The 16,569-nt window shown below is 45.1% G+C and overlaps 1 protein-coding gene across 2 annotated transcripts in view; it reads right to left on the bottom strand.

Moving 5' to 3' along the window:
• Window positions 1-1,427: 1,427 nt before the first annotated feature.
• The window catches only part of EFNB3 (ephrin B3), a 347,907-nt gene continuing 332,765 nt past the window's right edge, over window positions 1,428-16,569 (bottom strand). For both annotated transcript variants that reach the window (XM_085639497.1, XM_085639496.1), the window contains one exon: window positions 1,428-5,188. In XM_085639497.1, coding sequence (XP_085495623.1) covers window positions 4,794-5,188 — 395 coding nt within the window. In that variant the 3' untranslated portion in view covers window positions 1,428-4,793. The remainder of the gene's footprint in view (window positions 5,189-16,569) is intronic.

The raw sequence follows: 16,569 nt of genomic DNA, 5'->3' as shown, positions 1-16,569 counted from the left end.
GTGACATATGGAGGCCTAGGTACCGGTCTTGTCCTGTCTGTCCAAAAGTAAGTTGTGAGGATGGACACCAGTAAAAAAACACACACACACGCACGCAACACCAGATAGAACAAGGAGTATATTCCTCGCTTAGGGCTCGATTCACAAAGGGCCTCCACATTCGTGGCAGGGGGTCGTCACTGGTGGTGGGACATCCACAATGAGAAATTCAGTTCGGAGGTCCCGTCGCAAATGTGTGCCCCTCGCCACAACTGTGAGGCCTCTGACACGAGTCCCTTGGTGAAATGGGCCCTTAGTGTTTTTTCTTTGCCCGGGGAATTTACAACAAACAATTAATTATAATCAAGAGTGGTTCACAGACGGGAAATCAATCATGCAATAATTGATACATGGAAAACAGTGAGACACTGCACATAAATACAATTGAATACATAGTAAGGGGAGATTCAGCTCACCCCTTCCTGTAAGCTTATCCTATAGGGGCTGCTTTCTTAACATGGGGACTGAGTGAGCCTTTCCCTGTAGTCACACACTGTAGAAGGACAACAACTCACTTGGTTAGGTCTTTCCCAGCTTGGATTCAAGGTACATCATATACAGTGGCGTAGCTAGACTAGCTGCCGCCTTTGTGTAATAACGGGGGGGGGGGGGGGTAAGAGCGGGTGGGGTAGGGAGGCCACCACCCCCAAAATATGTGCCGCCGGGGCAGATCACCCCCTTGCCATGCCACTGATCATATAGCTAGTTATCAAAATGTGGATTAGTAGTGGTTTAAAGCATAGGGTCACAATAGACAAAACAGTTGTATGTGTCTCTTGTTGGAGCCACAATGCCCCATTTAATTATCAATGGCTTATATTAATCTCAAACCAGATTAAGGTTGAATACTGTGATAGGCCTGTTTTCCCAGGAATGGGAAGAATATAATTTACTCCGCGTTGACATCATGTCCCATAAACAGACTATGGGGTAAATGTTTATGTAGACCGCCACTCTGCTAGCATGCATCAGCGGTGGGATTGTTGGGCTCAGGCAACGGCGTTTGTCCCTTGACAAATTCATTATTTTCCCCATGAGGTGTTTTGTCTTGGACTCATTATCTTTCCTCCCACAATAGGGTAATAATATTACCTGCGCCTTAAATTAGATTCTTTCTTATCGTGGAAAAAAGAGTCTATCGCGCTATTCTGCATTAGTCTGGCTTCAGCATAACTTACGCCATTGATAGTTAAAGGAGGCAGTGCGGCCCTAGATATGGTTTGCACGTTCTCACCTACCATCTTCCATAGATGATTTCAGACACAGAGAGATCTGGGCGACTTTTACAATATCCAGTGAAGTGGTTGATGGGGTCAGAGAGGTAAAAATACTATTTAATTTTTCAAGTCCAAAAGTAACACTCAAAAGACAATGACTGCAAGCAAAGGTGATTTACAAATACTAGTTTTTATTTTGTCTTTATTGGCAGAATGTCTTTTTTTACTTTTGTTCTTTTTTCGGAGAACAACAAGGGCTACATGACTACAGGAATCATAACGCATTGGCCACTGTGCAAAAAATAATATAAAACAAACACCTCAACAGAACTAAAAACAAAAAGAGTTGGTTAAGGCAGGAGTTCAAGTTGGAGCTCGCCTCCGAGAAGCGTAATGATTTGATGTGGTTTGATTTTCTTTTTTGGTCTCGTCCCAGATGGACATTGGCCACGTCTGACAAAGTCACCCTCCATTTTGGCACTGTTGGTAGATTCCGGAAAAGGAAGAGAAGGAGAAATGGCTTCTATCTGGCACAGGCTTCAGAACTGCAGGTTTGTGGGACTCCCAGAAGGTGTAGAAGAGGGTGGTACCTGCATTTGGGACCCTGGCACTGTACGAGTGAACCCGGATATACAAGAGGGTATTTGAACCAGTGATTGCAAGGGGAACAGGGCAGGTGTCAGGCAGAGGGATAACAATTTCAGGTGTTTTGGTCTCAGAGGAGATCTGTACGGGGTGTACTAGGATATTGGCCGCTGCCAGTGTGAGTGAGCCCAGACAGAGTGAACATCTGAATATTTCTTCAAAGGGAGGATGGAGCTGGTGTCTGGCAGAAGCATCACAGGAGGTGTGGAAATAGCTTGCAGCTGTGCATCATCTGAAGCTCTGTACGAACAGGCCCGGACACACAAAACAGAAACCAACACCTCTTATTGCAGGGATAACAATGCTGCTGGAAGGCAGAGAGCTCCAAACATCTGGTTTGTGGATCTCACAGCCAGTGTAGAATGTAATAGCAGTGACACATGGGCCTACAGAACTAAAGAGTCAATGGTCGGGTATGCACAAGTAAAATTGAGACCTCTGATTTCAGGTAAAAGGGAGCTGGTGGCTGTAAGGGTGATAACAAATTTGGGTTGTTAGGCTTACTAGAAGTCTGGAAGGGGACGGTAGCAGCATTTGAGTCTCCAGCACTATAATGAGTGGGCCCGCTGCATTTCCTATTTTGGGAATGAAGCACATCCGAGTAGAAGTGTAGGTTTGACGGTCTACCTGGGCATATGTAGTGGGATGTAGGCGTGATAGCTTCATATGGGGGTGACCGGTTGGTTGTGATGCAGGCCAACCAACAGATCACAAAACTGTGCAGAGTGGAAAGTGTCCTCGTACAGGAACATCACAGGGGAAACATGAAGCGAAGCTTGAAGTGGACCAACCATGGCTGAAAGGAATCAAGCCCAGGACTTACTGTTAACCAGGCCCTTCCACTCTCCTTTAATTTCCATAAAATAAACATGAAAACAAACACAAGCAATCTCAGCGGTGCCATCTCTCTCTGCTCCCTGACTAGGAGGACGTGAGGCAACCACACTAGTCTGGAAATTAGGTCTTGGTATTGTTTGAGACTTTGACATCTGGCTTTATAGGTTTCAGAGAGTCCTGTAGTCATTTGTTCATGTTTGGATGTCAAAACTCAAAGGTTGTTGAAAAATAATAAAAGGTCTGGCCAGGGTTCAAAAGGCAAAGCAGCTTTAAGTGGGCGATCACTAAGAAGTCACCAATAAAAAGTGTAGTCCTTCAGCGCACTAAAAACATGAGTACACACTTTTACATCCACTCGAGACACTTCCAAATCGACACTGGCCGAAAAATCATCACTGCTCCTCCTACTGACAATCAGGGGACTGAACGCCATGGTTTCGCATCGGGCTCAAGGTCACTTCTGCGTCACTTCCTCGCTCAGGAGAACCACTTCCTTTGTTCATGGGAACCACTTCCACTTCCGAGAAAACCACTTCCTGCCTCCTTTGGCACTTAGCCACCAGATTCTGGAAAGTCACTTGCTATTGGGTAGACTGGACCCAAAAAGTTCCATGCGGCCAAGAGCTGTGAAAGATCATAGGAACAAAATCGGGCAATGCGTCAGCAGACAGCGAATCCAAGAGAAGCATTTTGCTTGACCTTGATCCCTCCTACAATCCCATTGGTGGATGTTGCTGGGGCCCAGTGCAGTGCTCTGCTTCTCCTCCTGGTCTGTAGAGACATCACAACTAATGACAAAGATCTTGGACGTTTTCAAAGATGATGGGCCGGAGTCTACGAGGATGATCAGCAAGACGGCAAATGTGCTCCCCGCTCTTCACCTTGTGTTGTAGGCAGGAAGTTTGTGGTTACTGCACATGACAAGCTGGCCTAATGCTTCGAGGTACCCAGGACAGACTCTGAAGTGGGAGATTGGGAGCCTAGAGATGTGGACATGTGGATGGAGAAATGTCAAAAGGCCTCTGGACCTGTCGCAAAGTTGGAAACCAGTGACTTCACTGCTTTATCTAAGATGTCCGAGATACCAGAGTTACTCTGCCGTGCCCAATCCTTGTGGGAATCTTCAAGTAGATGGTGTAGGAACAACTGCGAACTAGGCCAGAAACCCACATGGATCCACCATATCACCAATGCTGACAAAGGAGTGCCAGAAAAGTCTTGTCAGCCTGAAGACCTGGGAGAGCAAGAGGAAAGACTGGTGGATTGACCCTTCACAGTTGACCCAGTGAGGCAGGTTGGCAGAGGCAGCCCCTAGCGGGGTTAGAGGCCCGCCCCAGGGCGGAGACTTCCAGGGTTCATTTACCAACAGACCGTGAGCATCTGCCCCAGACACTTCTCCGTGCTGTGCGTATGCGGCAAGACCCAGCGATGCGCCAGAGCGTTGTGGGCGTGCCTAAAGAGGCGTGTCTTTCAAAGGGCCCTCCTCTGCAGTTAACCATGTCTCTTTCTGAGAGCCCACAGGTACACACACAGAGCATGATAAATTCACACCATATTCCACACGGCTGAACCCCCAGAGCAGAGGAGGTAGGGAGGGAAACGGGATGAAGATTTAGACACCCCAACAGTAGAAAATAAAAATTGCAATTTACAAAAAGAATGAAGTCTTTTGGCAACTCAGAGCAAAGGAGAATTCATAATGAAAAAACAGGAAAATAAACATTGTTCGTCATTACAGAACAAAGTAATAAAGTTCACATTATTTTCGAGGTTCTGAGCTGAACTAAAACGTATATTTTTTGTTTTTTAAAAAGAAAGTACTTTTTTTCTGGAAATCAACAACTTTTTTCTTCTCCTTTGAGAGCAAGTGTGCAAAATCCTTTTTCAGGGAGCGGGACATTTTCTCCTTTTCCCCCTACTTTCACCCCCTAGAGTCACTAGAAATAGCAATAATAATAATAATATTAATTAAAAAAATTGGGGTGTGAGGGAAAAGGCTCAGTTGGTGGTCCCAGGTGCACAAGAGACTGGTCCGTGCGGCTGCAGGGCGCCCACTCATACTTTATAGTAAATGTTTGCGGGACTCTGTGGCGGCATCTCCTGCACGATGTAGACGGGATGGCCGTAGTCCCCGCTAACCTTCTCATAGTGGGGGCAGAAGGCTCCGCCGTCTGAAGTCCTGAGCGGGATGATGATGTCACTGGGCTCAGAGCCGTTGTTGTTGCCCCCGCTGCTCCTCTTAGGGCTGGTGAGGGTGCTGAGGGAGAGCGGTGGGTGGTGCGTGTCGCTGTGCTTGGATCGTCGCCGTCTGTAGCAAACTGCACCCACCACTATGATAATGATGAGTAGGAAGGCGGCGCCGCCCGCCGCCCCGGCAATGATTGGGATATTAGACGGTGATAGGGGACCGTTCTCTCCACCACCTTTAGTGGCGTTGGCAGAGATATCTCCTGCAGAGGAAAAAAAAGGAGAGAGATGTGATCAGATGAGTAACCAAGAAGTCAATATGCATCACTTTTCACGAAACATTAAATTTCTAAAGCTGATTTATCCCCCAAGATCCTCAACAGCTCCCATCCCACCTTGAGACTACTAGAAGATTGTGGAGGTCAAAAAGCCTGCCTTGTTAAATTTTGAGCAGTTGTGTGTGAGCATTGACTGGTTTCCTACATTGTGGAGCAATTTCACTGTCATTTACAACTATGGGCTTGATTTAGATCTTGGCGGACGGGTTACACCGTCACAACGGTGACGGATATCCCGTCCGCCGAAATATAAATCCCCTTATATCCTATGGGATTTTTATTTCATCGGATGGGATATCCGTCACCATTGTGATGGAGTACCCCGCCGCCAAGTTCTAAATCGTGCCCTATGTTTCCCTAACATGGTTAAAATCATCCCTCTAAGTCCCCTAGCAGAGATGGCGAAAAAATGGTAGACGAGGTGAAATGTGATCCAAATGTCTACAAACATAATAGAAATATGAATGAGAGAGAGAGAAAGTGGTGAGAGAGTTGGAAGAGTTTTGAATCTGATAAATTTGGATTTCTGTAAACTTCACTCAAAAATGTAACTCGATTTCAAGTCATCTGACACGTATCTTTATTTTACCATCCGTGTTTCTTCCTTTCGTAGTTGTTTTTTTTGCAAAATTTGAGCTCTTTGAGAGGTGCCAAGGACATAAAAAAAATTGTGAAACATCACTCAAGTAAACAACTTCTAGATAAATATTCAGCAGAAATAAAACACTTCAGAGGTGATTTTGAGTCCTTCACGGCACAAGATTTCAGGGCCACTATTTGAGAAAGTCCTTAAAATATTTTAAGGCGATAAACAAAGAGGCTAACTAACCGGTAAAAACCGCATGACTTTATATTCCAAAACTGGGGGGTTTTACACTGAAAGAAGGGTCAATTTGAAAAAGTGCAAAAGAATGAATTTAAACATTTTCACAACATAAAATAACAAGACAGTCTAATTTCACGTAGGAAGAAGGGAAATCTCACAACACCGCAATATGGGAGTTCACAAAGCAACAAGCATTGGCAAAACCAATATTTTCGCCTATGTGAAATTTATTGGCTTCGTCAATGTTTTTTTTACATGTTGCACAGCAGCGCGCAACATTGACTTTAAAAAGAACCAACTATGACGTGGCTAGCGTTGACAGCATCATAACGCTTGTTTTTTTCTTCCCTTTAGGCCAAATAGTTCCATGAAGGTGAGCACTGGAAGAATACAATTCCAGTTTGTGTGTATTTCTGATCATTTTATTTTGCTTATTTCTCCTTTTGTTAAAATTCTAAAGTATTAAACTTAGAAATGAGTATGCAAGTTGTCCTCCTAAGTGCATTTGACTGTAAACCAGTGGGTCTCGACCTTTTGACTTCTGGTCACCCCCAATAAATCATTAATGTAACCCGGGGACCCCCCCCCCCCGAATCATGATTGGAATCTGGGGCTCCCCCCAGTGATTCAAGACTGCTAGCTGAGGGCCCCAGCCTAAGCATTGTCAATGATTTGAACCGGAAATAAAATACACAAACAAATGCAGAAAAAACATTAAAGCAAACACACAAACAATGACACATTTTATTTAATTCGCAAACACATATAAATACAAAAAAAATGTAACATGAAGGTGAGAGCTTTTCTAAATTCAAATGAGGCCGCTCATCGCCCACATCGTATTCTGCTGGATACGCCTGCGCTGCTCCCACAAATCAATTACATTTTTAGTCTCCAATTTCAAATTCCTTCATATTTACAGTACATTAAAAAAATTTCAATTGTACATTTAGCTTCTTTATGTATATTCACTTTATTAATCTGCTAATTAAAATAAATTTTCTACGTTGTCGCGGATCCCATGAGGAGGCTTCGCGGACCCCCACGGGTCCCCGGACCACAGGTTGGGAACCACTGCGGTAAACGATGAAAAGCGGCGTGTGGGGATTACGTCGACAGCAGCGGGAGCACAGAAGCATGGGAGATCAAAACAGACGGCCCGCCACAAGCGTGATACGCCTTCGGCGTTCTGCACACATGGTGGTGGCAATCTCAATCGCGGGGTGGGGCGGGGGTATTTCTTTTTGTATCATGTGGCAAGCCAGCTGGGTTTGACCTTACTCGTCTCTGCTGAAAGCATTTTCAGAAACCCAGGCAAAATGGAAGTTTGCTATTTATTTACTCCTTGTCTACTGTCCTGATGTGTTGAGGCCTTTTGCTACAGCTGGCTGCTCTCTTGTGGTGGTGCGCTAAGGCAGATGCCTACATTGTGACTGAAAGTAGGTATCGCCCTTAATGCAGGGCCTACTGTACCATGCCTTACGGCGTTTCAGCGCAGAGATTGTTTAACGCATGTTGGCCATGTTTTTGGGCCTAATGTCCATTCTGCAGCTCCTACCATGCTTCGACACGACAGACTGCACAGTTTCCAGCTCTTCCTTTGCTCTTCACTTTTTTTCTTCCCCATGCCTTCACCTTCTCTCACTAGCGGCCTCCAGTCCTTCTCGCCTACCACCATTCACTACCCGCATGAAATATAACTTGCCATTCACTGCCCCGAAATTGCCCAACACTGCCCGAAGCATTCACTGCCCCAACCCTTCAGGAGTGGCACTACGTCACCAAAGGTGTAGCGCATGGGATTGTGGGAAACAAAGTTCAGAGTTTCTAAAGGAAGAAGCCCTGAGCAGGAAGCTGCACCCTGCAAGAGAAGTGATGTCATAGAGTCAGGGTGTGACGCAGAGTCTCTAAGCAGCACATGAACGGCAAATGTTCATAGCGCGCAGCCCCGGCTCTAGAATTTGTGTCTTTGGGGGAGCCGTAAAGAAGCATAGGGGGGCCATGTAAGTGAGGGGGTACTGCCCAAAAAACAAAAGAGTATTTAATCGATCAGATATTTTAGGTATTGGCATTTGTCGGCATTTGACATTTTTAGCACAACAATCAGCACCCACAGAGCTACATACTCCGCCTGCTCTGATGTGCTTCCGGTGGGGAAGGGGAGGGACGCTGCTTGTCAATCTTTAAAAGCGGAACTTTAGGACTGCAGCCTGCTCCTGGTCACGTGCAGCAACAGAAATGTCTGCTGCCATGCAGAGCCACTTTATAGCTTTTCATGTTTTTAAAAAACGTGGCAGCTTTTTAATTTGCAAAGCATTGAAGTTTAAAAATATGATGCAATAAGCCCCGAATCATAATTCAGTTTTCAGGTTATCCATGCTAGTCATTTGTGCACCATAGCATCGAATTAACTCTGCTGACGTCACACCTCTCCCCAGGCCCGAATGTATCCTATATTACTGGTGTCAATGTTACAATAAACGATAAGGGAGAGCCCACGGGGCTGCACGCCCTGTGAAACATTAAGGTGAAACACGCTTGTTTTTCAGTTCTGAATAGCCTGGGGTGGGTCAGGGCATTCCTTGGGTGGGCCTGGCCACCCAGCCCACCCTCTAGAACCGGGCCGGATAGCACGGTAGGTGAGCATGCGGCTTGCCCCCTAGCAGAGGTTAGACCAACATAGTGACATCATTATAAACCATGAGCTCTCCTCAACCAGCTAAAGCTCTCCACAGCCGGACCTAAAAAGGCTTGTAAGAGAGACGAAAGGGAACCCGCACTGGGGAAGGCAGGATAAGGCTAGAGACCATGTATGCTCTCTGTGCGTAAAGCAAGCAGAGGGTCAGATTCTAAACATACATGTCTCTGCCCACTCCCCGCCGCGTCCTTCTGGGAGGTAGTAACCTGTGCTAATATGTGAACGCACCCCTACCCAACCTCAGTATCTTCCTCCGAGTGGAAGCCGAGCATGTCGCCGATGAGACCATCTCTCCATACAGCAACTACCCCCACAGTTGGCACATGCTATGTCATTGCCGCTATCCCGGCCCCTCCCCAGAACTACAACCAATGACCTCTCTTTAGAAATATTTCTTGTTGTGATGACATCTCCCTTATTTGAACATCTCTCCACAGGCTCCCTACAGACCCAATATATATCCTAATTAGAGCTCCCGGTTTTATGTTATTTATTTTTTTATATTTCCCTCAGTATTTATCCATATTAATGTTCTGCTAATTTTATCTGTTATTCATATTTATTTTGGACATTATGAAAATATTAAACTAAAACTAGTTTATTTCAGCATTTACTTCACCGCTAAATGTGCACTCATACTTGAATCCCCGACAGGTTTCAATTATAGAAACACAGATGATAAATCAATGCACTTACATGAAAACATGGACATTTCCGTATCGATGCTGTGCACATCCCCTGCTACATAAGCCTCATTACTAAAACTCCTTTCTTTTGTAAACCCTTTTACCTGTCAATCCGCCCAGCTATTGACTTGGCAGTCATGATTGACAGCATTTAGAATAACTCAAAAACAACCTAATTTGTGTTTTTATCTACGGTTAAAAATAAATGCAAACCAAAAAATAAATGGTTTTCTGCCTGTATTTATCTGTAAAAATCAGCAAAAACAGAAAACAGGGAGCCTTACTCATAATTTGGGCTCCCAGGTTTATGGCTTTTTTTTTACATTTCTATCTCATTGGTATTTATCCATACTTATTTTTTTGGGCCAGCTCATTGGTATTTATCCATATATTTTTTTGGGCCATCTCATTGGTATTTATCCATATATTTTTTTGGGCCATCTCATTGGTATTTATCCATATATTTTTTTGGGCCATCTCATTGGTATTTATCCATACTTATTTTGTGTTTTGAGAATAAATGGAGCTGTAAAATGGTAATTTCCACATTTATTTAACTCTTGAACGTGCACCGATACGTTTGCCTGTCACATTTCACCAACTTAAGCAGCCACAAATAACGAAACTACACTTGCAGGTAAATATTAGTGTTATACTACACGCATATGTTAACATATGCCTTTATTTGAGTGTCTATCTGCTCAGCTATTGCCTGGGATTCATGAAAGACAGTACGGAGACTCTCCCACATGAAGCACCATTTTCAGTATTTTTCTGCTTTTAAAAATAAATACAGATGGGAAACACATTGCTTTCTGTCTGTATTTAGGAAGAGGTGTGGAGCCGCGGCCAGGGCGACTGACGCCGGAACCTGGGGATCACGGTTCGATCCCCGGCGCTGGTGGCAGATTAGCCCAGCACCATGTGACCCTGGGCAATAGCTTGCTTAATCTTCCCGACGGCCCCCAGCGCCTAGAGACCCTTACGGGCGATTGTTCGCGCTTTACAAATGTGTATTATTATTATGTATCTGTAAAAATCAGTAAAAACGGAAGCCTTAATTATAATCTATATTATAAAGACATTTCCCCACAGATGGTGAAAGTTCTTTATCCATAAACATCTCTCCACATCCTGTCTCCAATTCTATGTAGAAGTTTACTTGTTTTAAGGACACCTCCCTAATTGTAACATCTTTCTTCTGTCCTAGCCTGCACCTTCCTGTGGAATGTACCCTGAATCTCTCCACTGCCCTCGCCTGTCCCTTAAAATTATTATGATAAGAAAATCTCCATTGGCCAGGGGCTCCGAGGTGACTTGTTAGGGCTATAAGAAATGTCACTGGTTTGTTCAAATAAGAACTTCTCCCTATAGCTGATATGCGTACTTTCTCGTCCTTCGTCACCCACTTGCCCTTCCAACAGAGGGAAGAAATTTAGGAAGGGAACACACAAAAAAACTAAAAACAACGAACATGCCAAGAAATGCACTTGCGGCTTTACAGGATACTTTATGGGGAAAGCAATCCTTACGTATTCCTTGCTCTAATGAAAACCAGAAAAACAACTTTTCAGAGGGCCTCTCTGACCCCAAACTATTGTTTATCTGGTTTCAGTTTTTCTCTCTACATAAATGACAAAAATACGCTTTTTTCCTGCGTGGTGGTAAGGGCCCGGGTTAATTTTCTGGCAAGATAATTGTTCCTCCGGATTACGTTTTTTTCTCTCATTTAGACAGCCATCTGGGAAACGGTCCAAACTTTGAAATTTTTATTTGTCGGCTTGCAAGGGCAGACCAAAAATGGTTTATATTTCTGATTTCTAATTATTTCCTTTCTGCTTTGCAAAGATGGGAAACCCAGGCCTGTTTGTACAAGCTGGGAAAATCTCGGTTTTTTCACGTGATGTGTTTGCCCCTCTAGGTTTTAATGAGGTAGGTCACCAAACTTTTCCACCGCAATTCAAATTACCTTGGTAAACGCGAGCGCATATTTTTTTAAAATAAACATTGTCTGAATTTGGGAAAAGCCACTAGACAAAATTGAGTGTCAGAAGTGGGATATGTCATTGCCGTCCAATCAGAGGCAGGATTCGGCAATCGGTACCTTTCAGTAGGGGGAGAGTGAATGATGGGCGACAATCCTGGAATGTCTCCTCTCAGGAGTAGTGGTGTGTAAAGTTTTTTATTACACAAGTGAACACAAGTGCAGTCTTACAGCGGTCTCAGTTATTAGCTGCAGTGCCTTGCAAGCATTGTGTATGTGTGCGTATACTGTGGCCAACTTTACCTCAAGAGCAACTCAATACAATTTCCGCTTGCATGCAAAATACGCAAGTCCTTAAGTTCATGTGAAATTTCATCTCCATGACATTTTTGCATTTTTTTCACCGTTTTTGTAAAAAAAATCTCTAAGATCCTGATAAAAACCTCTGCAACGTTGCATGCCCCCATCCAGGATTCACAGGCCCCTGGAATCGAATTGTGAGCCTGCGATTTAGACGGAGGCAGCAAAATTCTCAGTAGGCCACCAGGAATTTGCAAACTCAACGCAAGAAATGTTCTATCTTTTCGTGTAAGTTTTCGAAGTATGGACTGCTCGGTTCCTTCTGGCATCTGATCGAAGGAAGGACGCTGCAGGGTGCGGTTGGGAAGGACACGTTCTGCAGAGATTTCTGACCCACATGTCTGTGAGCAGAGATCTCACATTATAGAGGCAATGCCCGCCAGAGCCCTGGGAGATGGAAGTGTGGCTCCACGGGCCTCCATTGTGCTGCCAGGGCTCCGTTGTTGTGATATCTCCCACTAGCAGTTTTTTTATATTAACAACTCTGGCATCCAGAGTGTCTGTGATCTCTCCACAGAGATGACACATTTTGAGTACAAGTCAGTGATTCTAACGCGATATTGGTGGGTAGCAAAGTGTAAATAAAGATAAACTGAGGGTGAGAAGGAAAAGGAGGAAAGACGAAAAGAGAGGAAAGGAACATTGTGTAAGAAGGGTGAGGGAATACGAGAGGGGAGAAGATGAGAGTGGAAAAGCAAAGGAGGGATCAGATAGAGAGGTGAGAGACGAGGAGAAAAGAAAAAGAGAGGAATAGGAAATGGGTGGACGATAGAGTGCAGATTCAAGACAGAAGAAAAGAAGGAGGGATAGAAGGTACAAGAGGAAAGGGAGAGACGTCAGAGGGGAGAAGTGAGGGGAACAGAAATTGCTAAGCGGTAAATGAGTGGATAGAGGTTTGAGAGAAAGATAATGTAGAGAGAACGTAGGGTAGGAGAGAGGAAGGAAAGGGCTGGAGAAAAAAAGAATATGCAGTGTGGGAGAGAAAGTTAGTGGCAATGAAGAGCGAGACAACCGAGTTGGGAAAAGGTGGAGTCGTGGAACATGGATAGAGAGGGGGGAGTAGAGAAGTGAGGGTGAATCAGAAAGGATGAGATCTGAGCAGAGAGCGAGGTGAGGGTAAAGACACAAACTGAGAGAGAGAGAGAGAATGGAAGAGGCAGAGGGGGGCAAGAGTGAAAGAGAAGTGGCGCAGGGATTGGGAAGCATGAGGCCATGGCATAGAAAGGGGTGGCAGAGGGGGACCACACATTGGAAAGGGAGAGATTAAACGATAGGTGAGAATAAGAGAAGTAGAACGTTAAGGACGAGAGTGAAAAAGAGGCAGAGAAGGTTAAAGGGAGACAGAGAGTCAGAGAGAGAGAGAAACAGATGGGGTTGAAATTGGAGAGAATGGGAGATCAGGACATCCAAGAAAGTAAAGCAGAGAGAAAATATAAGGTAAAAGAGAGAGGACTATGAGAGAACAAGCACAGAATGAGAAGTAGGATCACCGAAAAGAGGGACTGGAATAAGACGATAAAGAGGATGGGCGAGAGAACGGAGAGTGAACGGGGGCTAAAGAACACGTCACTGCAGCACCCTCAAAATAAACGAATGTGTGTTCAGAAAAAGGATGAGCAAGAAGAAGTCCTTTATTTATTTTATCTTGTTGCATTTGCACCATGGACAAAGGCAGAGGTCAAAGGTCACGGAAGGTCTTCTGACAAATTGCTGCTTATCCTTTTGACACTGAGATTTCAGATTGGTGTTTATTTTTCCTTATTCTGACCGGAATATGCAGGAATTTTGTAAAGTAAAACAAGCGACAACCTTGTGGTACAAGAAGTCTGAACCGGCAGACTGGGGAATAGCAAATATTTTCTAAAAGGACACAAATTTACTTGCAAGTAAAATACACAAATGTTTTACAGGATAAATGGGGGTCTTTTTTTCAATTCTAAAGTGTAATAGAAAGAAAGATTTTAACATGATTAAAACAAACCAAAACACTTTACTTGTGTGAGGCGCAAATAATAAATGCACACAAAACTCCGATTTTCGTTTGTTTGGAGTGTAGTAAAACTGCAAGTCTGACTCTAATGAAGGGACCTAGTCTTTGTAAATGGCAGTGCCCTGGCACACTGTGAGTTAGTCATATTTGAGTGGTGTGCTCCAAAAGGCACCACTGGGGGCACACTACGCATGACCGCTCTCCCGCTGACCGGATCTGACGCATGTGCTACAAGTGGTCTTTGTGTGACGCATGGAGTTTGCACCATCTCTGTGATTCGGTGGCGTTACATTGATAGCAGCGCCCCAGCTCTAAGAACGGTTCCAGAACCATGGCTCACACTGCAGGTGCCCAGTCCCTGGCACAGAGGGCACCCGGCTGAACTGCTTTCATAATAATGATGTGCCAATGCCAGCGCCAGCCTTTGCCGCTAGCCCGCCCGGCTGCAGCTTCGCCCACGCCTCCCTGGACCAGTCATTCCTTCCCCCTCTCTGATGCTTTTGCAGGTTGTCGATTCACATAGAAACCGATGAAGAGTTACAAAACAGCATTTATCAAAATTACCAAAAATATGCAGGCAATTTACAAAGTTTTTAAAACCTGGAGGACATTTCCAAAATCTCCAGGGAATTATGGACTCAACATTTTTTAAAGAGATGCATGGCGGGTTGAGACTGCCTCTTCCCATAGTCCAGATGTTCTGTGCTTTGTATCTTGGATAGGATGGGCCTACAGGTTGCCCTTTTCCAGGAAACGGATTTATGATTCTCGAGGTAACCTCGCACTATGCATACAGCACTTACGAAAACTCTAAAGGCGACCTGACACTTGCAAAGGTACACTGCAAACAGAGGGAAACTCTGGGCAGTGTGCCAGTTACCAGATCTCTTCGTTTTTAAAGATGCCCATGTGACAAGTACAGCAAAAATCTGTCACTTCCCACCACCGCTATGAGAAGGCTGCCCTCTACCCATCACGCCCTCCATGGTTCAACCTTTCCTCCAATTGTCACCGTTCTTTCTGGCGGCTCCTTATGCAACTCCTCTGTTTCTGCAACTCTTATTCAGAGCACCGGAGGACCACTCTGGAGCTGCCTTGAAGACAGTCATATTACGCTACCCAATGATACCACCTAAGTACCCATCTTGACCTACAACGGTGGCAGACAGGACTGTGTTATCTCCAACCGAGACATTGTTAGCAGGTCATATGGGACATGATGAAAACCTGGTAGCAGGGTAATGGGGGTGGCTGGTGCAGATGATGAGGGTTTTGGTGGCTATAGTATTGGGGTAGGAATTGGATGGAGTTGGGAGTGGCAGGTGGAGGTTGCGGTGTTGACACGCTGTGAAGATAGTAGTGTTGGTAGAGGTATGTGTGTAGTGGTGCTGGTGCGGGTGACTGGATGATAGTGACCATGGTGGGGATGGTGGTAGCGGTGGTTAAGATGTGTGTAGGAATGCAGTAGTTGGAGGTGTTGATGTTGTCTGAGGATAAGGTGGTGGTGGTTGGAATGTTGGAGATGATGGTGGCTGTGTTTGTGGATGAGGTAGAGGGTGATGTCTGTGTGTGGTGGTAGGATTGCTGATTGGTAGTGGTGATGATGTGGTGTTGATGATGACAGTGATGCGTGTTCTTGTTGTGGGATTGTGGTTTTCGTAAGGGAGAAGGATGGTGATGATGATGTGGTATTGGTGCCGGATTTGGGTTAGTAGGGTTGATAAAAGTTTGATGGGTGGTGGTGAAAAAGGTGGATGGTGATTGTGTTGCTTGTTGGCTGTGGTGATGTCATGAAAGCTGTGGTGCGTAGTGGTGACGGCGGTTGTTGGTGGTGGTGTTGTGGGTGATGATGATGTCGCTAGTTCACAGTGGGGATGAAGGTGGCAGTGACATGAGGTAGATTATGATAATAGTGTGCTTGTAGTGTTCATGAGGGTGGGGGATGGTGATGATGGTGTGATGGTGCTGTCTTTTGGGGTTGTTAGTGGTCTTGAGATTCTCTGGTGTGGTGAGTGTGTGAATTAGTGATTGTGGTGGAGTTAGAAGAGTAGTCTTTTGGGGGAGGGAGGTCTGTGGTACAATTGAGTGTGTGGATTGGTGGCATTTTATTTTGGGGTTGGTGATGGTCTTGTAGATCTGTTGTGATGGTGTGGGATTGTGATGCTAATACGTTCTTTTGGAGGTTGGCTGGGGTTTTGCAGGGTTGTGGAGATGTTGGGGTGTGGTGATAGTGTTGCTGGTTGGTGGTGGTGGTGATGTGGTGTTGGTGATGACAGTGATGTGGGTGTTCTTGTTGTGGGCTTGTGGTTTTGTTAAGGGAGTACGATGAAGATGATGGCGGACTACTGGTGCTGCATTAGGGTAAGTGGAGTTCGTGAAAGTTTGATCAGTGGTGGTGATGATGGTGGATGGTGATTGTGTTGCTTGTTGGCTGTCGTGAAATTGTGAAAGTTGTGGTGGGTAGTGATGATGGTGGTTGGGGGTGGTATTGTGTGTTATGATGGTTTGGGTGATGATGGTGTTGCTAGTTCATAGAGTGAACGATGGTGGTAGTGACTTGAGGCAGATTATGATAAAGGTGTGCTTGTAGTGTTCATTTGGGTGTGGGATGGTGATGGGGTGATGGTGTTGTCCTTTGGGGGGATATTGATGGTCTTCAGGGTTTGTGGTGTGGTGAGGGTGTGGACTGATGATGATGGTGGAGTTAGTGAAGTAGTCTTTCTGTGGTGGCTAGTGTTGCAGGGTAGTGGTGTTGGTTGGTG

The sequence above is a fragment of the Triturus cristatus genome, chromosome 12, assembly GCF_964204655.1.
Source record: "Triturus cristatus chromosome 12, aTriCri1.1, whole genome shotgun sequence".
Lineage (NCBI taxonomy): Eukaryota > Metazoa > Chordata > Amphibia > Caudata > Salamandridae > Triturus > Triturus cristatus.
The sequence above is the reverse complement of the archived record's forward strand: the minus strand, read 5'-3'. Positions and strand labels throughout refer to the sequence as shown.